Source organism: Emydura macquarii, unplaced genomic scaffold (genome assembly GCF_026122565.2).
Source record: "Emydura macquarii macquarii isolate MOO-44397 ecotype Brisbane River unplaced genomic scaffold, CSIRO-AGI_Emac_v2 contig_450, whole genome shotgun sequence".
NCBI lineage: Eukaryota > Metazoa > Chordata > Testudines > Chelidae > Emydura > Emydura macquarii.
The window spans coordinates 16146080-16170290 of record NW_027130587.1 but is presented as its reverse complement, the minus strand read 5'-3'; the positions used below and the strand labels follow the sequence as shown (position 1 = coordinate 16170290).

Here is a 24211-nt window from a genome sequence, read left to right as displayed (position 1 = left end):
CACTGCACGTCTGGGTCACAAAATCCACGGTTACAAATAGTGTTAGCCGGCACCGTTGGTCATGGAAGTGGAGGTGCTGGGAGTGCGGCAGCACCCCCTGGTTTGAAGTGGTTTCCATCATGTATAGGGTTTACAGTTTGGTGCAATGGCTTTCAGCCCTCCCCACTATAAAAACTGCTCCAGCCCTACTGCCTTTGTTTGCATTCTGAGCGGCGGAAGTAGCAATTAAAGGTGCCTTCGAGACTCAACTCCCTCGAGGTGGTCTCAGCAGGGCAGGGTTGAGCTACATTGTCAGGGAAACAGAGGGTCAGGAAAAGTTGCATCAGTACTCGCCATGGTGCACCTGTTCTGTGGCTAGAGCCCTTGAGTCTCTTGAGCCGTGGAGTGTCTGGCTGAAGCCAGATAGATCCAGATACACTTTGATCCAAAGTCACTGGAGTTAACAGACTCCCATGGATTTCAGCCAGCTTTGGAGCCAGCTTTTAACTCACCAGAACTGTCTCTTCAGAGGTGTTTTTGCAGGGCCCCGTGCGGTGGGGCCCCAATCCTGACTGGAGAGCAAGGGGAGCACCAGCAAGAGAAATAGTAAATCAATAATAAATAATCTGCTGCCTGGGAACTTCAGCCTGTCTGACAAGACGCTTTATGACAGAGGGAAAACAAAATATCTCATTTCCGCCTTCTGCTGGGCCGTGTTTAAATCGCTCCCTGTTTCTCACATAAAGAGCAGAACAAACCGCACATTTCAATTTATACAGATTTCAGGTTATCAGGGTTATTGACTGGCCCTACTTCTTCTACAGGAAACATCGTCAGAGTGAAAACTATCGGCCCAGTAACCTACAGAGAGGTGCCCTCAGGGATTAATGGACCATTCAAGCCAGGGGATTTTGGATGGCTTGGTTGGCTTTGTCACAAAAATAGTCATTGTGATTTATGCAGTTTAATGCCTCTAACACTCTAGGCAGAAGAATAAACTGGGACTTTTAATGATGGGTCAAACGTCAGTGAAAATAACTGATCAATGACTAACACAGACTGATATGTAAGCGCAGGTCCCAAATGACAATGGTAACACACTATATATTCTTACCAAATGTTATCAAGACAGACAATAAAAAACCAAGAACTCTGCAATGCCTGTGCCACTTTCAGTACTGGTGATCTAATGGTCTAGGTCTTATAGCAGAAGGCTGGGAGTGAGGACTCCTGGGTTTAAATCCAGATTCTGCTACTGACTTCCACTGTGTCTTTGGGCAAGTCACAACACTATTCTGCCTCAGTTTACTCATCTGTAAAATGGGGATAATATTTACCTATCTCAAGAGGGTATTGATAGTCTTTATTAATTGATACTTGTGAAACACCCTTAGATTTTAGGACGACAGGTGCTGTAAACATGTAAAGTTAATAGAGCCATCACTTTCAATGAGAGATGGGCATGAATCAAAATTCCAGATCTGAACTCTCCCCCAAACCAAACTTGCATCTCTATCAGAATTCTGAAGCTGATCCACTCTGACAGCATCACAAACCCAGCGCAGGAGCCTGCAGTGTGGACCAATTTTTAATATGTACCCTTTGCTATTGTTGGGGGAACGTTATTTATTTCCTGCTATTATTGTAACCTGCTCTCCTTAAAAATCTTCACAAGGCAAGGCAGGCAGAGAAAGAAGTAGCATCAGTTAAATATATATGTTTATCTCATAGCCTTAGGTTTGGAGAAGTACAGGCTGGGCTCCTTGATTTAGAGAAGTAATACAACACTGATGGACTTTTGATCCCAGCTTTTACCTTTAGTCAATTAAAGTTTAAGGAATACCTTTGAATATATTGACCCTGTACACTTTTCTAGAAGGCTTAGGATGAGTTTACAAACAGCTTTGCATAAAATCTGTCTGCCAAACAGACAGACTGTCAGCCAGCCAGCCAGCCCATTTTTTACTTCATTTTAACTGCGGAGCAGATCAGGGACTTTCCCTCTTCTCTTTCCCCAGAGAACTGCCAGTGCCATTGGAATGTAGCACCTTGATTTCCTAATTCCTTATTCTTATGCATCAAAGACAGGATTTAACAACACTTCTGTAGTCTGGCACTGCAGCAAGAGAAAAACCAGCCTAACACCGTACCAGCCTGTAACCGGTGTAACAGTGGCATGAAACATGCAAACCAACAGTCTCTGCCCCTCAGTATTATTAATCATGGATCAAAAACATGCTGAGGAAGGAGCAGGTGACAAGTACAATGGAAAACCGGGACTAAGACCTCTCCTAGGCTTTTAATTACATTTGATGACAGTGATGTAGATTGAAAGCAACATTGCTAGGAAAGCATAATTTTAGTGCGCAGTTAATAAAGGTGAGCATCTGCAGCTAGATACACACAGCCTTACCCCAAAGTCTTTTTTCATTTGTGTAAATGGCCGAACTGTGAATTTAGTCAGGGTTGGTTTTTCCCCTATTACATAACATTTTAATAACTTTAGTGGACTAAAAAAGAATTTCAGCTCCATAACTTTCTTCCAGTTTTGGACAAAGTTAAGCAACTTTTGTTATGGTTGTTTTAACACGCAAAACGATGTGCTCTCAAAACCCCATTTGCATTTGCAGATTGAAAGTATTCAAATGGTTCAGTTTAAAGTTACCCTGAGCCACTGTGCAACATTAGGGTGAAGTGATTACAACCCAGAGGAAGATACCGCACATTTTCACAATTCCTCAGGAGCATAAGAGAAAGACAATAGGAAATGGCGCAACCTTTCCTACCCTACATGACAACAAGCCAAAGTCTCTTTACTCTCCAAGGCAGGGATATTAGAAATCCAGTGAAATAATCACATACAGAGTTCTGATACTCAGAAAAACACCAATCAAAATGTAATGAAATGGTTATCGACGTACACATTTATCAGGGTGCCTACAGAAGATGGGGGGGGGGGTCTATTAATTTATTTCAGCTTTTTTCCCAAAAAGCAAAACTCCATCTTCAGGATTACTTTCAATGTTGACTATTAAGGGCCAGCGTTACCGGTTCGCTTTGGTAGCATTGTGCCATTCCGGCAATGCAAAGCCGCTGTAAATATGGGTTAAGCACCCAGTTAAGCTGGGTTTCTGTCTGCTTTGCTGTGCCAGAGCTGTGCAAAACAGCCAGAGCAAATCGGTGAATCTAGCCCTACCTATTCTGCATTCTAAGCAACCATTCTCTGTACCATTTTCTGTGTTTTTCACTACAGTTTGCAGCACTGGATCTGCTGGTTATGCCCGGGCCGCAGTCTCACACTGAAGCTAAAACAATGTGAATTTGAACTTCAAACTGCCACATTTGAAAGCTCTTTCTCTTTCCACTATGTCTGCAGTGACGTGATCCCCTGATATGATTTACGTGCAATACACGATCGCGTTTATTACAGAAACCAGGGTAGAATAAGAAAGCAATATTTCATGTTAATTCATGAAATCCAACCCCAACTTTAATAGAAGAACTTCACTTTATACTAAGAATGATCTACAGTCAGGCCTGCTTTAACTGAGACATTTCGCCTTTTGAACTCAGCAGGAGGGCCACTGGTTACTACTACTGGAAGCACTTTAAAAACCTGCAAGTCCAGCAGGTCTTTTGGGCTCCTTTAGAGACAGCATTTTATATCACGGCATGGCATCTGCATGTTGCTGTCTGCCGGCCGCATTGTCTGAAAATACAGCCCTCCAGAAACATGCCTTAGATTATTTATATTTGCACTATGAGGCTCTGATCCAAAACCCATTGAAGTCAATGGGACCCTTTCCACTTTCCTTTAATGGGCTTTGGATCCGGTCCTAAAAGTGAAATTCTGACTCCATTGACGTTAATGGCAAAACTCCCATTCACTTTGATTGGGGCCAGGATTTCACCTTAAGGGCTCAGCTGGCCAATGGAGCAAATGTGCTAGAGAACAAGCGTCCCTGTCCTCAAGTGCTCACAGTCTAAGGGCCTAATCCAGAAAACTCTCGGGCCTGGTCCTCACTTAAAAATGAACTCAACCTAGCTCCATCACGAAGGGCGGTGAGAAATTTCACACTGAGCACCGGGATTAGATTGGCCTAAACCCCGGTACGCTTGCAGCTAGGATGATGCAAGAATTCTTCCATCGACCCAGCTACCGCTTCTCAGATAGGTAGATTAACTATATTGATGGGGGAAAAAAAGACCCTTCCATTGATGTAGGAAGCATCTACACTATAGTGGCGTTGCTGCAGTTCTGGGCCACTGCAGTACCTGTAGTGTAGACCCAGCTATGTAGACCTGTCCATAGTATGACCCCCAGTAGGAAGCACACCTATCACTCCACGGTAAGATTAGAAAGGAATGGCCCAAAGGGCCAGATTCTGCTCTCATTTACACTGGTTCAACCCCTCAACGTCAATGCGGTTACACCAGTGCCAATGAGAACTAAAGAGCCAAGCAGATGGGATGCAATGCAGACTCCTAGCAATTGCCCCAGGTAGCAATATGCTTCCTTCTTGGCTGGAACACTAATCTCTCTCCAAGGGGAAATGAGGGCAAAGTGGCGAGGAAAGGTGCTGTTCCATTAAAACACTTGGCCCCTTGTTCAAAGAGGATACGGTCTATGGCCCTCATTAGGCAAGGCACTTAAGCCTGTGACCTCAATGGCTGACTCGTGCTTAAAGTCAGGCATACGCTGAAGTATCTTGCTTCAAGTTAGGGCCCAGTGTGTTCCCTTTGCAAAGCACTCAGCTTTCGCTGGCACATAAATGGAGAGCTGGATCTTAGCAGCTACTCTGCTAGGTCATCTACGAATGTAGCAAATTAACCCTAAATTACTGCTCTCAAGGAAACAAGCCAGCTCAGCTGCAATGCACATTTGCTAATTTTGTAGCTCTAGCTTTTTTTTCCAGAGTGGCGAAGGGGCTATCGCCAATGGAGAATTCCCGGCATGCTTTTCAATGAACGAAACTGCCCCAGTCTGTGATCCCCCCCCCTTAAACAAAATGTCCTGATTCAAAGGAGCTTCTTACAGACCAAGAATTTCCACATGGCTGTATTACAGCACTTATAAAAAGTGATTTAATGCCTGCCAACAACAAATACACTTCCAGTGACACCACTTGCATTATGCACTGTCCTACTTTGTGTGTTCATAAAGAACTAGCAACGGAGCTGTTTGAGGCTACAGTAATACGAAGAATAGATGTTGCCTTCCTTAAAAGAACCTTGTCCCTTATGGCTTTGGAAAGACTGAAAGGAAACAAGAATCACGGTGACAACACAATCCCTTCTGTATGTGTTAATCTGGATTTTGTTTGAACTTCTGGAACTGACCTTGGCTTGAACTGTGTTAAAAATCCTAACTGGTGTGGACTGACTTGACCCTGTGGTTTCGTTTGTTCACAATGCCAGGCCTAGCCTAATTCGCTTAGTTCAATCCATTATTTTACAGACATAAAAGAAATGCGGCATTGCAGGAGAGCCTGTTATCACAGTTCTAGCCATTGGGCCGTTCTGCAGGGACGTCCTCCCCCGATACACAGGCAAACGCCTAGTGATTTCAAAGGAAAGTTTTTGCCTGAGAAAGGACTGACTAAAGACTGGGTAAGCACCTGAAATTCTCACTGAAACCTCTATTTTTTAGTGGTTTCTAAGCCAGACAGGAAAAAAAAAATCTTCTGAGAATCTGAGGCTTGGCAGTCAGGGAAAAAAATTGAGCCTCAGCGTGAATTTGATTTTTGGCATTTGGGGCCTGAGGCTAAGGAAGGCAGTCAATTTTGCATCAGTCGGTGTGGTTGTTTTTAAGCTGTTGGAGTGCAAAAAGATTTGTGGGTTTAGATAGTTCCCTCTCATTTCCATGACTAAAAATGGGTTACATTAAAAAGAAAAAGTAGGAAGGAAATTTCAGAAGCTGTTAGTCCCTTCTGGGTTTCTACTTCTTAAAAAAAAAAAAAGTTAGCTGAAATACTGAGGTTTATGTGGCTACTGGGCATGAGCAATTACGAGAACATTTTCCTACTAATATTTACAGTGCACGTTCTGTATATTATAGGGGTTCACAGCTTCTCTCATTTTATACGTAACATGTTATCTAATGCAATGGATGTCTATGCTGTCAATAGTCCAAAACCAGAAGGTGAGGCCCTCACAACTGGTCTAAATCAGCACAGCACCATTGAAGTCAATGGGCCAGACCCTCAACTGGAATATGATCCATAGCTCCGACACGGAAGCCAGCAGAAGTCAGTAGAGGAGAAAACAGAGGCTCCTTGCGATGGTCTCTTTCCTCTTGTGGAAGCCACTCCCTTTAGAACCCCTTCTCCAGCTGGTGCTCTGCAGGGCTATGCCAGGCAAACGGCATAGGTAGGGCCAGCGTGTAGCTACTCTCCCTCACATGTTCACCTTCTAAACCTATAATAATACCAGCCAGAAGACTTAACGCTACTAGAAAGAGCATTACACTTCTGCTCCATGCTGTTCCTTACCCAGAGAGGTGGTTTAGGGTGCAGGTGTGAGCAGAGGTGGGCCCAAAGACAAAACAGAAGGGCAACCCCTCTAAAGGGTCAAAGCTTCTTGTCACTACAGTCCATGGAGATTGGTGGGATCATGCACCCTACCACCTCTTCAACCTCCAAGCCTTTCCCTCACAAGGGAATTATTCAATGGAGACTCCACAAAGTTCTCATCATATAGTTTCCTGGGCCTCCGTCTCTGATCTTACTGGAAGTGTAAAAGAGGGGCACCTATCCTGTGTAGCCAATCTTGTATGTTATCTCCATGAATAACAGATTACCAGGTTGTATCATGCGTCCATTGAGATTATTTGTAAAAAGAACTACTTTATAAAAAAGAACAGAAAATGATCTCGCAAAGAACTATGGCCAAAATGGGAGCCTAAAGTTAGGCATCTAAACCTATATATAGGCATTTAAATACGTAACCTGATTTGCAGAGGTGCTGATATCCATTTATTTTTATGCCAGGGGCCTAATTCAAGACACCCATTTTGAAAAGTTTGGCCTGTCATAAGTGGCTGACAGTTACGAACGCAGCAAATCTAATTTCATACTCTTAGGTGGGTTTAATTAAGGCCTGGAAGGTCTTAACGTTGGTAAATATGCACATACTATTTGATACAGGAATATATATGGAGCATACACACATCCTGCTAACGCCACGGGAACACTGACACTAAAGCAGATTTGTTTAACCTTAGATTTATTCAATGACACACGCACATTTGGACAGCTATTAGAGCTCCAGTGAACAATTTTTATAACTGAATATGAGATATTTATGACTTCTGTTAGTCAATTAAGTACATTTCTAAAATACATGACTAGAATAAAACTGGAGCAATAAAGATAATTCTTCCAAGAACAAAAAGAAACTTCTTCATTTGTAATACTCCTGGCATCAATTAATATCAGCAGGGAACCAAAGGAGGACAGCAAAGAGATGCTTAAATGAAGTAATAACATATCAGTCCTATTCACCATCTGTTTTGTAGACAGATGAAACTTTCCTCAGTTTTCACTCAATCAGTTCATTCTTCAATGCTCCTCAATTCTGCAAACAGTTAGAATTCACTAGCTGAATGACCCATTCACCACTGAAGTTATGCAGATGCCCTTTTTAAAACATGAATGGTTGTAAAATCACACGCTCAATCAAAAGTGATTTTAAAAATATTTCTCCTCTAAACAGTCTCTTCCTGAACACACCAAAAAGAAGCAAAAAAGCTGTAAGAATTGAAGAAAGAGGCTCTTCTTATCAATATTGCACAGGAAAGCAAACTCAATATTTTGTCAATATATTTTAGGAAGATTTGAAGCAGAAGAGTAGTCAATATTTAGTAGTGTAATGAGAACCATCCAGCACAGCAGCTAACTGGTGGGTGAAATACACATCAAAACTGTTTAGGTGGAGCGACATTTGGTTAGCCAGTCTGAATCTTGCCTCGTGTGTTTGGCTAATTTAAGGGAATCCTGTAGGAAAAAGACTTAGAGGCTGGTTTTCGTTTGTCGGGAGAGGTGATCTGTAACCATCAAAATTGCGTGGAATGCTTCCGCTGGTAGACCCAGAACTATTACTGAGAGTTTCTATGCTTCCTTCTCGCTGAAGCTCTGAAATGGAAAGAGAAAACAGGCCGTGGTTAATGTTTCAAATAAAAGAATGAAGGTTGCCCTTAGAAGCCATTTTACTGACAAATCTGTTTACTGTATCATTGTTCTAATGTTGCATTCGCTTGTCATCCAACTTTCACTGGGTGATTTGACTAAACACTCCAAAGGCATCACCTCCACTTCTCTGTTAGGCTTATTCAATCTGAATAAAAATGGAGTTTTATTAAGACATCTAAACCTTGTGTTTCCGATGTCGATGAGAAAATGGATTTGCAATATATTAAGAAGCAAAACCTGAGATTTGCAAGATTGAAGTAAGCAGAATGATCTAAGTCCTATTGACAAACAATGACATATCTTCACTTCACAGGCAGAGCCGGTGAGATGACTGTGCTAGAAAAGGAGTTCAGTTGTGATACTCGCTAACGGTGACCTGCCACAACAACTGCACTCAACCAACACAATTCAACAGCCTATTAAAAAGGAATTGTCCACAACCTCTCTGTGCTGTGTCCACAGTTGTAAGCATCTTTGTGGTTTCTGAGGCAAATAGACACCAGGAGCATCCCTGGGTGCCTGTCTGCTAGGGCTATTCTCTCAAACTAAAGAAGGAAGCAGAAATGACCACGGTTATGATCCATTTAATTTACATAGCTAAAAAGGTGATGAAGCTGTACTGATTGCAGAGGGCTGGAAGAATCTGTAAAGAGGCTCAGGAACCTAGGGCTACTAACACTGGGACTTTCTTTCTCTCTTGCAATCACACACGCTGAGAAGTCGTATCATTCCTTCCCACGCTGGTCTTGCTCCTAAAAACGCTAATGTTTTTGGGTGGGCAGAACATCATTTCTGAGACTCTCTGAGCCACCTAAATCCGACAGCTGACTCAATGGCAGCATGCAGGAAAGGCAGCTGGGCAGCCTCAATCTCCTGCACTCAGCGATGGCACGCAGCGGTGATGTTAGGCAGGGCCACACGTACAGCACAAGCAAGCTCTCCCGGCCACTCAGTGACAGATTATACCAAATACTCTGGTGAGTTGCAAAGTGAGGGCCAAAGCCCAAGCGCTGTACTCTGTTTCTTCTCAACCTTTACTCAGACAGGAAGGATAAAAAGAGGCAAGCGACGTGATGTGAAACCCCTAATAATTCTTCTGCTATGAGAAAGACGGGAGAGGGAAAAAACCCTCCGATCTATCTGTAGGCCATTGATTGGATTAGTATAATGTAGAAAGGTACTCATGGGATGGGCACAGGATAAATGCACAGAGCACACAGACTGACAGACAGACAAAGAATTTTCCCCTAGTGACTTCAATGGGAGATTTTCTTGAACAAGGACTGGATAGGAAGCGAGTAAAGGACTTCAGGATTTGGGTGAATGATTCTAAATTTTGTTCACTGCCAAATTTTACTGTATCTCAGCCATCCACAGACTTCAATCTCCCATTGGTCATCTAGCGCCTTTATAAACACTGTGTCAGTCCCTTTAGTGCACTGAGGCTCAGAGTTAAGGAAAATCATGCAAGTAAAATACATTGCCCCGGTGAAAAGCTTCTTCACTAGAACAAAAACCATCTCACTCGAGAACCTTTCTAACAATGCACAGTTCCTCTGAGCATTAATATGAGGTAGATGCACATTAATGGGATCATAGATCCATTTGAATGTAGTACTTGATTGTGGAAGCAATTCGCCATGGAGATAATCAGCATAGGTTACATGGAAAACTGATCTGTAGGAAGCCAGTCAACCTATAAGAAGCAGTGTTAATGGCCTCAGCTGTATTAATCATGGTTTTCTTGCCAGTATTTTGTTAAGGAATGTACATGTATAAACATTTTCATTTTCCTTCACAACCTAACTGTTCCATGAGTTCAGGAAGTAAAAACAGTAATTTAAATCAGAAATGAGTGGCGTATCCCACACGAATACTGTGCTTATCCTGTCTGATTTTGTGCTTTTATCTCCTCTTGCATACAGCTGGCTTTGGTTAAATGTCTCATGTCAGAGCTTTCACTCACCGTGTAGCCATCACCAATAAGATAGAACATGGTTAGACTCCAATCAAACATCATTAGGGCTGTTGAAGTCCTTCTGAGGTTACTTTTCTCTCCCTCTTTCATTTTTAAAAAAAACCATAATTGATTTTCAGGCAAATGCTGCATTTTCAGTAACATTAAAAAAAAAAAAAAAGAAGGAAGAAGAGGCATTTATGTTTCCTCAGTACTGCAGATTCCCAAAGCTCATTCTGTCACCCGAAAGCCCAAACGTTGAGCAGCAAAATGCCAATTGACAAGTGGGGTGAAGAGTGCATGACTACAGGAGATTCTGGCTATAGCGCTACCTAACTCCTGACTTTTTTTTTTTTTTTAAAGTAACAGGGGCTTTATATTTGCCATTTCTCAGTGATTTACTTAGTACCTTAAAGCGGGATTTCCCCCCCTGAGAATCAGTCTTAAGGGTCTGATTTTCACAACTACAGCTCTTGCTCTTCTCAGTGCAAGATGACAGTACTCAGCACCTCTGAAAATTAGGCCATTGATCTGTATGTATTTTACTGACACAATGAAATGGAAAACCTTTCCATTACAAACCAGTAAACATTGTTTGAAGAAGGGTGCTCTCTGTGGGAGACTGCCTGAATTACTTCTCACTACCATTAGGGGGTGCCATGGGGGTTAATGTCAAAGAGTAAAAGAGCATTGAGAATAGAATAAGAAAATTGGAGAGGAGGTGAGGTTTTGTGAATGGGCACTGGACTGAGAGTCAGGAGACATGGATTCTCTGCCACCGAGCTCTTCTGTGGCCCTTGGGCAAGCTGCTTCACCTCTCTCTGCCTCTGTTCCCCATCCCACCCTTGGTCTTGTCTATTTAGACCAGTGGTTCTCAACCTATTTACCACTGTGGGCCGCATATGCAGCTCTCTCTGTGTTATGCGGGCTGTGTCCACACAGTATGTATTCTACCTGTATGGGCCGCAGCTGTGTGCTGATTGGTGGGCTGGCCTGGGTTGAGAACCACTGCTTTAGACTGTCAACTCTTTGGGGCAGGGCCAGTCTCACTCAGTGTTTCTACAATGCCCAGCACATTGGACCCCCCACGCTCAGCTGGGGCCACTGCCTGCTACTGCAACACAAATCTTATATCAATTAGATGAAACATGAGAACAAAGTATGACTAGGTTGAAGGTTAAAGTAGAAACAAAGACCCAAATCCTAGTTGCACGCAGGAGCACAGAAAACCAACAGGTACTGGGACAACAAAACGACCCACTGTCTTGAAGACTGTCCTCCAGCTTTTGAGATAGAAAAACGGGGGACAGGCTCCGGAGAGGGAGTAGTAGAGTAAAAAGTGCTAATATACCATAAGCAAGCTATTTCACACCTGCCAGCTGTAGGGAGGGAAAGGGCCAGATGGCCAGTCTATCTTCTGAAAAGAACTGAGAGAACCAGCAATACCCTTTACAGTAGCAGGACCCTTTATGGTTAAAAGGAAAACGTCCCAGGGTGAAATCCTGGTTCCATTGAAGTCAGTGGGAGTTTTGCCACTGACCTGAATAGGACAACCTTTCACCTCAGATTGGTAGGCCCAACATTTGGCCATTTTTCTTTCTCTTATCGCACAGTCTGTGCAGGCCTTTCAGTATGTCTATCTTCCCCACAGCACTTTTTTCAATATCATTTTCCTTAAAGGCAAATCAATTCCAGAAGAACTTATTAAGAGCCCTACAATAACAAAGTAGCGTGCTTGTGTGTTAGAGCCGAAAGCAAAATTTGGTAAGACAATAATCTAAGCTTCCAAGGAGGCTACTATAAACCATTATGAGAACACAAAAATCTACATTAAAATTATTTTCAAACAGTCCTGAAGAGGGGTCTGTTTAAATAGATTTCAGCATTTCCATTTTAAACCTCTTCTTTCTTGCATGTATGTGCAGTTCAGAGGGAAAAATCTCTGCAGATTGAAATCCTTGAAACTAGACATTTTAGCATGATACTTAATTTATTAAAGGACAGATAGATTTAAAAATCTATCTCCACCTATCTTTTAAAATCTATGTTCACCAACAGGTACAGGAGTGTGAAAAGTTTCACCTGTCACATTATTCTAGGCCCCTGCACTTTGCTCCTTTAAAATCCCTGCTCCTTCCTCCAGTGTGAAGTTGCAGGATAATGCTGCTGTCACGAGAAGGTGCAGTGACAGGGCCATAATGATCCACGGAGCAGCAATCATGAGATGATATTAATCCTCGGCAGTGCCCAAAGGTCTTTACTATCATATGACCCACATGGAGCTAGCTAGCAATTTCAACAGGAAGATGAAGGACTGAATGGGCGTGAGAGTAAATGCTGAAGAAAGAGGATTGTTAGTGAATGGGAAGTTAGGAGACCTTGGTTCTGTTCCTGACTCAGCCACTGCTTTCCTTTGTGACTCTGGGCAAGTCTCAGGCCCGGTCTACACTTGGAAATTAGGTTGATATAACTGGGTCACTTAAGGGTGTGAAAAATCCACACCCAAGTGATGCAATTAAACCGACCTAAGCCCTGGAGCCCGCAATGCTAGGTCAAGAGGCGAATTCTCCCATCCATCTAGCTACTGCCTCTCAGGGAGGTGGAGCACCTACGTCGATCGGATGGCTTCTCCCATCAGCGTAGGGAGTGTCTTCACTGAAGACCAGCAGTGATGCCGTTGCACAGCTGCAGCATTTTAGGTGTAGACAAATCCTTAATCTTGCCATGTCCACTTCCCCGTCTGTAACAGGGGGACAATTCTACTTCCCCAACGTCGTCCAGCGCTCTGAGATCCTTGGCTGCAGAGCACTACGGAAGTGTGTAGTGGTGTTACTGTTACCGTCTCAACCCTAGAGGTGGCCCCTCCCGGTCAGAGCTGAGGCACGTTGGCATGGCCATACGAGGAAGCTCACACAGCTGCTGCCTGTGCTGTACCTCTTCTGTGGATAAATTAAGGGCTAAGTTCACTCAAAACTAAAACTAAAAGCAAAGTCCACCCGCAGAAGGAAGTGAGCGAAAGGCAGAATGGGTGCCTTAGCTTGGAATGTTCCTGCTTATGTTGGCTGTGTGAGGTCACAAGCTTTGCATTGCTCAAACACAGCGAGACGTATATGTCCCTGGTGTAATTCTCTTGGCTTCCATGGAGTTACGCCAGGAATGGACTTGGCCCCAGTTTGTCTGCAGGTTATTGCATCTACATCTCCACATGCATATCCTGCCGAGATACATTAACTGCCTTAAATGTAGCAGTAAAACAACTTCTGATGATACGCTTTAATGGGCTTGTATAGTAGCCAACAAATTGTGTCTCACATCAAACGCATTCTGTCTTATAGATTTGCTGGCTATTTGCGATAACTTCAATTTGCTTCTGCTGAGGCAAGAAAACCAGGGTTGAGACTTCAGGGTCTGCAAAAACACATATTTGATTTTTTGGGAGAATGGAGAGGAGAAGAAAGGGAGCTCCCGGGAGTTGTTTATGGGGTCAAAATAACACGAGACCTGCTCTTCTCAAAGCATTTCCACCAGCAAGGAAATGAAATACTGTGAGAAGATCAGCACTTGCATTATTTTGGACCCATAAATGACTCCCTGAGGCATTAAAAAGTCTGTGAAAAATAAACACAAATACAAATAAACACTAATACTGGAAATGTAAGTACCAAAACATGCCTGCATCCCTAGAGGAAATGACCCACAAAGTTCTGATTGGCCTTAAAAAACAAATAGGCAGAAACATCCACTGAAGAGATGAAGATGGAGCCAGTTCAGGGGAACTCAGGACTAGCCCTCTCTCACTTTTGCTGCTAACTGTAACAGGCACCAGCAGAGTCCTTGGGCCTCACAGAATAATTGAGGGTTTCAGGGCACATGTGAGTTGAGCTGTTAAGGAGAGAACTAACAACAAAAACTAATCTCCAGCGCTGCACGTCTACCAGATTTCAAAGGAACCAGGGCCCAAGAGGCTCAAAAAAAATTAAAGGTAAGACAGACAAATGTCAACAATTATTCTCTACCAGCTAATGTGCAGATTTGTGCCAATGCACCTCCGTGGTCCTGGGACGCTGTGCGACTATTCTCATCTCTTGTTGGTTCAAATCAGGATTATGCTCCACTTAAATCAATGGAGTCATACTAGTGTAGAACAAAAGGGAAGGAGGATCCGGGGAACTACAGATGGGTCAGCCTCACCTCAGTCCCTGGAAAAATCATAGAGCGGGTCCTCAAGGAATCCATTTTGAAGCACTTGGAGGAGAGAAAGGTGATCAGGAACAGTCAGCATGGATTCAGCAAGGGCAAGTCATGTCTGACCAACCTGATTGCCTTCTACGATGAGATAGCTGGCTGGCTCTGTGGATGTGGGGAAAGCAATGGACATGATATATCTTGACTTTAGCAAAGCTTTTGACATGGTCTCCCACAGTATTCTTGCCAGCAAGTTACAGAAGTATGGGCTGGTTGGATGAATGGACTATAAGGTGGATAGAAAGCTGGCTAGATCATCGGATTCAACAGGCATTGATCAATGGCTTGATGTCTAGTTGGCAGCTGGTTTCAAGTGGAGTGCTCCAGAGGCTGGTTTTGTTCAACATCTTCATTAATGATCTGGATGATGGGGTGGATTGCATCCTCAACAAGTTTTCAGATGACACTAAGCTGGGGGAGAGTGGTAGATACACTGAAGGGTAGGGACAGGATACAGAGTGACCTAGACAAATTGGAGGATTGGACCAAAAGAAATCTGATGAGGTTCAACAAGGACAAGTGCAGAGTCCTTCACTTAGGATGGAAGAATCCCATGCACTGCTACAGACTGGGGACCGACTGGCTAGGCAGCAGTTCTTCAGAAAGGGACCTGGGGTTATAGTGGATAAGAAGCTGGACATGATGCAACCGTGTGCCCTTGTTGCCAAGAAGGCTAATGGCATATTGGGCTAAGTAGGAGCATTGCTAGCAGATTGAGGGAAGTGATGATTCCCCAGTATTCGGCACTGATGAGGTCACATTTGGAGTATTGTGTCCAGTTGTAGGCCCCCCACTACAGAAAGGATGTGGACAAATTGGAACAAGTCCAGCAGAGGGCAATGAAAATGATTAGGGGGTTGAGGCACATGACTTATGAAGAGAGGCTGAGGAAACTTGGCTTATTTAGTCTGCAGAAGAGAAGAGTGAAGGGGGATTTGATAGCTGCCTTCAATTACCTGAAGGGGTGGTTGCAGGGAGGATGGAGCTAGGCTGTTCTCAGTGGTGGCAGATGACAGAACAAGCAGCAATGGTCTCAAGTTGCAAGTGGGGGAGATCTAGGTTGGATATTAGGAAAACCTTTTTCACCAGGAGGATGGTGAAGCACTGGAATGGGTTACCTAGGGAGGTGGTGGAATCTCCATCTTTCGAGGTTTTTAAGGTCTGGCTTCACAAAGCCCTGGCTGGGATGAATTAGTCAGGGTGGGTCCTGTTTTGAGCAGGGGGTTGGACTAGATGGCCTCCTGAGGTCCCTTCCAACCCTAATCTTCTATGATCTCCCAGGACAGGAGTGAGAGAATTAGTTTCTCCTGAAAAAAGTCTACAGGACTGAAGTGGCATGAGTCTAAATGCTGCAGGAAGCAGTATTTCTGATGGCTAGAGTAGGGGACTGGTTTGCAATGTTTATTTCACTGTAAATTTCAGAGAAGAACCATATCAGGCTCAGTTAACAATATCAGAAAATATACACCACTCCTTATACTGATATTATTGCAGTCATTCTAAGATTTGCAGATGAGATTCACCCAAAATGCTGACAGCAAGACTTGGACCTGAAGAACAATAGACACATTGAAATGGCAGATATTTTACCAGATTTGACAATGACTAACTAACATAGTGAAATGATGTGTAAAGTCTGTGTACCCACCAACACAGTACTCATTTTATCAGTGGTTGTTTATAACAGGTTATAAGTTCCTAGGCTTGTGTTTTTATATGCTCATATAGATGTAGATGAATACATCCCTCAAGGTCTCACCTCGCTGTATATCTATGTCAGACATATATTACTTCATCCCCAGAGTATATGGTACAAAGCCTGGTCATTTGTTTCTATAGAAAAGGCTTCTTTCTGGCCACGATTTTCAAAAGCGACAAATGGTTTAGGAAACCTCAGTTTTTGGAGGCCCAACTTGAGACATCTTAAGGGGGCCCGATTTCCAAAGGGGAGGGGCTGAGCACTTCCGGAAAGCAGGCCCCTGTAAGGTGTCTCATATTTAGCACCTAAAATCATGAGTCCCTTTTTGAAAATCTTGGCCTCTGCCCCAAATGTAAACAAAACGACCTCCCAACTCATTTATATGCAGGACACCTGTATTAAGGCCCAACCCTTCAAGAGGGTGTGGGCACTCACCAAGTAGCCGAGTCTATGGGCATGTACACATACGTACAGAAATAACGGCACAGTGATGGGTGCCCCAGAGATGCATGTAATTATAATAATAATTTTTTTCTTGTGGCCTTCTCTAAGTACCCGTTTCATTCATCAGATAATCATCCTGCCACTTGTGTGGCCAATCTGTTGTCGTGCTGAATCCATACAGCTGGGGCGAACGGGGGACCTATAATAAGAGATGTGGACTGTGTAGTGAGAGGACGACCAGAGAGCTCCCTCAGGCTGAATGAAAGCTGCCGAGAGCAGTCCAGGTTTAGGCACTTGAGTGAGGCGGGAGACACCTCATCCTCTGTGTTTGGAAAAAGTGCTGAGCACATTGCAGGTGCTACTGCAATCCAAACCTGATTGACAGAGCAATGGGAACTCACATGCATGGCTCTGCGTGTTCCCTGTACTCCCTCACACGCTGTCCTGTCTTCATCCCTGCCAAAGGCTGAAACGTACATCACTGATCTACTTCCTTCAGTGCATATCGCACATGCTTCATTCTGTCGCATTAGTGAGCTAACTGCAAGACACTGGTAGGAAACACGTATTTCTGGTAATATTTACTTTCAGTTTTCAAACACTATGCGTGATCCTACCTTGCAGACCCGTCTTACTGCGAAAAGAATCCCCTGCTTTTATTAAGCTTTGTGACAAACGAGGGGGTGGGGTGGGGCGGGGAATGGCCTTATTTCAAAGTTCGTGATCCTCAGGTATGTACTGGAGCAGAACAAGGTCCATCAGGCCCCAGTCCAAGCCAGGCTGCTGTACATTCAATTCGAAAAAGCTTCAGGAACTGTCCAAGGATTACATCCAATCTAGAAAGGTATAAAGCCCTGCCAAGCCGAAATGTGAAGCCATTTTATATGGCACATTAATTCAATGCCTGAAGAAAATCTATATAGTCCTCTTTTGCCGGGAACATTCATAAATTATGCTGCCTTTCTTATTTGTGCTCTCTCTGCAGTGGCCCACTTGAAGCAATGGTATCTCCTTTATGTCTACTCAAAAATCTCATCTCTAGTGCATTATTTCTTCTAATGGTTTTTCCTTTCTCTCTGTTTGACTTCCCCTACAGCAGGCTGTTAAGCAGAGTTTCAAAATACCCTCAAAAATCATTTGCTGGAAGAGTTGACCCTTTACTCTACCTACTGAGAATTGCACAAACTCCTGTACAGCATGGCAGAGATGCAGCCTGGATAAATGATACAATGACAGCCAGCCTGATGTGTCAGGGTAGTGAGGAAGCAGTAGCAGCTCTGAATACAAGAATTATTCTTCATCATCTCAAACTGTCACAACACATTACACTCAAGCCCTCAGCTTGCTGAAGGAGTGACCCTGGACTGAATGGAAGAGTGCTTGGGGAAAGAACTAATTGTAGCCTCTTTTCACACGTCAGTCACTTTTCACAGCACCAAACCTTTCAAGCTCAACTAATGTCAAGTTCCCTTTTTCTTTTTCTGTGTGGAATATTTTTGAGTTACATTGATGGCGTTTTTAAAGGAACAAGGTCTCCGACGAGGGGTGGAATTGTGGGGGAAGGGAGGGAAGTGCAAGAATTAGTGCACATCGGGAAGTCTATCGTACATCTGAAGATTCACTGGAGTTACTCATTAACCGCTAGGAATGAAGGAAGCAGTACGGCATATTAGCAGCTAGGGTTTGAAGCTCTGAGTTCCATTTCTGTTATGCACTGTATTATTTCACTGGGTCCTTGACGATCCAAATGTAAGTCAAAAGTGCTTAGAAGCACTGGAATTTATTCTCTCCCTTGTTGTAAAGCTTGGATGCAAAACTGGTATTTGATCTAACCATGGGATAAGAGAAATCAAATGTCTCTGTTTAAAAAGGCCAGGTTAGATCATGCTCCTCTGGGGACACAAGCAACTTTCGGAAGAACAGTTCAGAGGCAAAAATTAGAACCTCATTTTAAAATCAAAGCAACTTGCTTTCATTTTGAAGAAGAGCAAATAGTCCCCCTATGGCTATACTATTCAGAATCAGAGCACTGGATATGTCCTTTTGCTCAGAATATCCAAGTATTGGACAGTAGGGATGCGCTATATCTTCTTGTTATCAACCTAGACTGTAAAATCTTTGGGGCAGGGATTGTTTTCATGCATGTTTGCACAGTGACTACCACAACGAGTCTCCAACATCTGAATTCTAAACACTGTTTATTACAAATAATAAATAGTAATTATGTGGCTTCTGCCATCTAGATTCATCTGTCCAAAGGAGTCCCATGTACAATGAAGGGTAAAAGGCAGCAGAAGGCTTGAGGACCTGCTTTTGCAATGGTTACGAACTACATGATTCTTCCTCATACAAGGATTAGTAAAGCATCTTTATAGTAATGTTACTGCAGTTACTGAACTAACAGGATATGTTCACATATGAGAACTTTCACGAGGCTCCACAGACCAGATTCTGCTCTCATTTACAGGGATATATACTAGAAGGGGATGCCTGCACTTCAAGCTGGAGGTGCAATTTCCAGCTCAATGAGACATACACACGCTAGCTCAGATTGAGCTAGTGTGCTAAAAATAGAAGTGTTACTGCCCCAAGTAGGATCCTGTGCAAGACACCAGGTACGTCCTTGAGCAGCTAGGCCTCTCCAGCTGCTCATCTCACTCCAGCTACATTTCTATTTTTAGTGGCACGTATGTCTCCTCAATCTAGAAATTACAGAGCTTGTCTCATTTCTGTATTTGTACAGCACCCAGCAACATCACGCCCTGATCCGAACTGGAGCCTTCTAGCTCTATTATAATATGAATATTTACTTCCAATAACATGTACCTAGAGTAACTCCATTGAGGTCAATGGTGTTGGCACTGGATTTGTACCAGTGTAGCTGAGAGCAAAATTTGGCCCAAAACCTATACTTGTCATATAAATTATTGTTGAACAGAAACTTCCTCTTAAATCAACTGTAGTGAAATTGCATTACTAACAGCACAATTCTGTATCTTTCTCAGATATTGCTTTAACAGACATCAGAGAATTTAATTATGCGAACATGGAGCTCTAATTATATTGTCATCAGAAAACCTGGCTTGCTATTTAAAAAGGGAGAAACTAGCTCTGGCTACAGTGAAAAATAATGGACTTACACGGGGTTAGTAGGAGTTTGTGCTGGAGAGAAGGGCAACGAATAGATTTGCAGAAAGACTTCTGCCATCACCAGCAGGTGGCACTGCAACCCAGGAGCACTGTAAAGGCAGGTTTGTAGCGCATTGACTGCAATTTAGAGAAGCTAAGGATTTGACCTATGGTATTTTAATCATTAACTTGTATTAAACTGACAACAACAAATACCCGTTTAAGTCTTTTAAGTTTCCTGGTGTCCTCCTCTAATTTTTGAAGGTTAAAATGAAATTTCTTTGCCAACCAAGTTGTTTGTATTCATTTGACAAACACTGATTTCTCCTGCTCAGCTTCCAAAAGGAGCTGAAACTTTCCTTTCTTTCTTGTGCACCACCATCCAGGATGATGCCCATGCAACCCCAGGAAGTGTTTGCTAGTTGATCACTGTTACACAGCCAGTTGGGGGTACACCCATTTTTCAGAACCATTAATCAAAAGTGCTATTTTGTCTTAAATTTCTAAGCAATATAATCTGTTTCCCATCAGATTATAAAATTGTTTGAAAGTTAGTTAAATTTGGCACCTTCTCAGGTGTTTAGATTTTTCCCTTCTGCAATGAAATGGGTAGCATATAGGTGTACCACTGCCCTCTGTTGGCCAGAATAATAACTATTTAGATGTGTGTCAGAGGCCTGATAAATAGCTAATGAAGATTCTCCTTGAGTTCAAGTGGCAGGGAGTGTGCTTTAGCAGCAGCAAGACCAGAGTCTGATTGTTAATTTCTGATTTCCTGAGAAGTTCCAGGTGGCTGTGACATATGTGAAGTTCCCAGAAGCATAAGAATTGTAGCAATTTTTTTTTAACCAGCCGTTTGAGAGAACAGACCTTAGATAACTTTGAAAAGGGAAAATGCAGAGATATGATATTTTACTACTGAAAATCAATCACTGTATTGAATTTGTTTCACACCATCCCAACAGGAAAGATGCTGATATACAAGAGAAGCTGCTACATTAAATTTTCAGAGCAAAAAAGACATGCAAAAGCTGCCTGAACAATTTCTATGAAACTGAAAATCAGTGGCTTATGCAAAATATTAGTGACTGTCAAATTATCGTACAATAACTTTAATGTTGAATCCACATAGAATTCTCTATAATGTAATGCATTGGAGATGAAAGCTGGAGTGTCAGAAAAAAGTGGTAGGGTTTAATATTTGGATGAGGAGATATAGAAGATAACATGGAACCAAAGTGCTGAAGACAGAATCTTCTGAACATTAAAAGTCAACTGAAATTGCACAATTACTCTCTGGTGAATTATTTCAATGTTAAAATGCCAAATGAGTAACACTTACAAAAATTAAGAGGACATCTGAACTTACAGAAATGTCTGGCTTTTCTTCAAGCAAACTGAGATTGTTGAGACAAAATCAAAACATTTTCACGTGTGAACCTTTAAAGCATTTTGTCTGCAAAAATAAATTGAGCTTGTTGGGTTTTTTTAAAAAAAAAGAAAAACCAAAAACACCCCCCAACAACTAGGTACATAAACAATAAGATAACCAAATCTCTGGCATACAGCCAGGCTCAACTCTGAACATTTTATGGAAGGTTAAAAGTGCACCAGATAAAGGAGTAAAGCATTTAGAGAGACAATATTCTTCATGATAGGCACTTTCACAATGACTTTAAAAAATAATCTCAAATTTCATACAGCTGTATATTTTTATAAAGAGGTTTAGGATGTTTTGCTACATAAATGGCACTTTCGAAAGACAAGTTGCCCATTTTAACCAGTATGTGAAGTTTCAAAAGCTAAAAGAAAAATTGAAAGGTTATAGAAAACAGATTTTTGTAGCCCAAGTACACAGTGTGAAATGTACTAACTGTTCATGCAAGATTTCCAAAAGTGTGTGTGTTTTTCCCCCCTGTAAATGAAGAAGCAGATGTAATTGTTTTGATTTAAGAGGAGAAAAAAAAAAACAACCCCAAACTTCAAAGTCACAATATGCTGCTACTAAAGGTTTACTCTTCAGTATCCCAACTGGTTTCATTTGCTTTCAAATCTTGAGATCTACAAAGTACCGTCTCATATTTAATATATGTTTTCCTGCTGCAAGCCATTGTGCATATATGTTTTTAATGTATTTAAGCAAAATTATCTTTTATCTTCAATTACACAAGCAGCCCATCTGTGTATTTGAAACCAAAAGCATTTACAGAGAAAACACTATATTAAAATTCCTGGTTCTGGTCTCTCGTTCCCAGAGTTGTGGGATTGCCTCAGATTGCTCATCTGACCCCTGCCAGCCTTGGACTCTGACAGGGAAATTCAAATTAAAACATTATTTTGTATGTTTACAACCCCTACCAACTCCATGCTGTCAAACCAAATTTTGTTCCACCACTTTGCTGGAAACAGAGTTCCAGGTTGTATGGTCCTGCCCAAAAGGTTTGGAGGAAATATACTGGCTTATCCCTACTCTTGGGGCTCAAAACATTTCTCTTCAGTATGATCCTGGGCACCATCAATTCCCACTAAAGTTAACAGGAGCTGAGGACATTCTGCCCTTTGTGGGACTGGCTGGGACCCTGCATCCTCAGGAAGACAATAGCAAGTCCTATTTTCATCTGCTTACAGCAGCTCAAGACAATCAGAAAGTGAGAAGATGAGCACTGCCTGCTTTTCCATCCCCAACTCAACAGTCCGAGCAAACAATCTGATCCTGGAAAAGCTTCCTGAACGTCAACATAATAAATATGGTGATTACCTCACAGTCTGGGCATCATTTCACTGATACGCCGAACCAGAGATTTCAGACATGCCTAAACCTCAAAACCATTAGCAATTTCTTTCATGTCTAAGACTTGCTTTCCCCCCTTACGAGATTGCCTCGATGATTGGATCCCCTGATGATCCTAACTTAGAAAAAGAAGGTACTGTATGACCCAGGAGATGGACAATTTTTGTGCTGTTACAGTTTTGTTTTGTGTGTGCAGGGGGGTATGTAAAAGTGTGTACGTCTGCCAAAAACAGCACTGCCAAGTCCCGCACTACTGCAATTCATTTTAGAGCACTATAAAGCCAAATCATCCTGGTCCATATTCTAATAACAGAACACTTATGACACAGTGACCCTCCTGGCCAGTTAAGGAGAGCTCCTGGAGGACTCTGTGCTCTCTTGCTGAGGTAGAAGGATGCTGTGGTGGAGAAAGCTCAACTGGTTCAGAGTTTGGGTTTGGTTTGGGGAAGCAGACAAAAATTTGGAAAACCTCACAAAGGGTTCTGCTTGAGGTTGGTTCTAAAGAGGGGCCAAGAGGCAGAGGAGGGTGGAATGGATGAATGTACTTTGTCCAAACAGGTTTTCCCATTGCTAGAAAGTGAAGATGAGTCATTGGGGCGGGGGGGGGCGGGAGGGAGAGGGCTAAACACCTGTGCTGCCGGCTCTACCAGGATCTCAACATTTTTCAAATTAGTTTTTACAAATTAAAGTTGATGGCGTTGCTTTAAGCAGTTGGATTTTTAAACCCGGGCCTGACTTTCAGAAATGCCCTTTAATTTTGCAGGCCCACAAATGCACGCACAAAAAACAATTTAATTAGCCTAACTATCTGACTGTGCGTGCCAAAACACACACACACCCCGTGGATTCAGTCATTTGTAGGCACAAACTAAACGATGGCTTGAGACTCTTTGAAAACAAAAATCAGGTCCTATCTTTTTATTATTGGTTGTAGTACGTCTTACCTATAGAGCACCAACTCTGACTTGGAAATACATGTGCAAAGGGGCTTTGATGGAAGCCGTATCTCACGGCGTAATATGGCCCCCAGTTAACTTAGACGTGTCTGCACAGCATGTTTGTATTTGTTCTCATGAAGGCAGAAGGCAGCTGCCAACTACTTAAAATAACGATCAATTTTAAGTAGAAAATCTTATTTTAAAAATCATTAAAACATTGATTTGAACATATTAGGCTTTTTTTAAGTTGCACATTTTAAAACCTTGCCAAATGTGTGAATGTACTGCAGGCTGAACGAGCATGTAGCTGGGAATGACTCTTGTGGGAAGTCCAGAGAGTTAACGTAAGACCAGGGAATTTCTTGACATGATCAGGGGACCCTAGGGGAACATCTCCCTGACCAGGCGAAAGCATGCACAAGCTGTTCTGGCAGTGGGAAGCAGCAGCTGTGGGATGTTTTGTGCTCTGATTTGGGACAGCACTGGGGATCATAAGGAGTATTTAAAGGACTTCTGTGGGACTTCCTATTCAGCATGTGGGAGATGGCTGTTTCTGCATTCTGAGCTAGGCATGGGGGCTCACAGGTTTTCCATTATTTAACGCTGGCTAGGAGGCTGCCATCATCTTTTTCTCCAAACAGTCACCCACATCTCAGTCTCCTCTGGAGTAGAGCTCTGTAATGTGCTCTGCTTTTATAGCTATCATGGAAGTCCTTTCAGACTTCCCCCTTCCCCATCCTACATGCCACATTGGAGCATTTGGCTAGAGCTGGGAGAGCACACATCCTTGCAATGGGTGGGAACAGTTGCTAATTCTGGGTGCTCTCCCTTCATGGCCCC

At 42.7% G+C, this 24211-nt stretch overlaps 1 protein-coding gene across 6 annotated transcripts in view; it reads right to left on the bottom strand.

The window, feature by feature from the left end:
* Positions 1–7186: 7186 nt before the first annotated feature.
* BCAS3 (BCAS3 microtubule associated cell migration factor) overlaps positions 7187–24211 on the bottom strand; it is a 451757-nt gene continuing 434732 nt past the window's right edge. For 5 of the 6 annotated variants that reach the window (XM_067538144.1, XM_067538140.1, XM_067538137.1 and 2 more), the window contains one exon: positions 7187–8111. In XM_067538144.1, coding sequence (XP_067394245.1) covers positions 7963–8111 — 149 coding nt within the window. In that variant the 3' untranslated portion in view covers positions 7187–7962. The remainder of the gene's footprint in view (positions 8112–24211) is intronic. The other variant, XM_067538141.1, reaches the window with a different exon arrangement.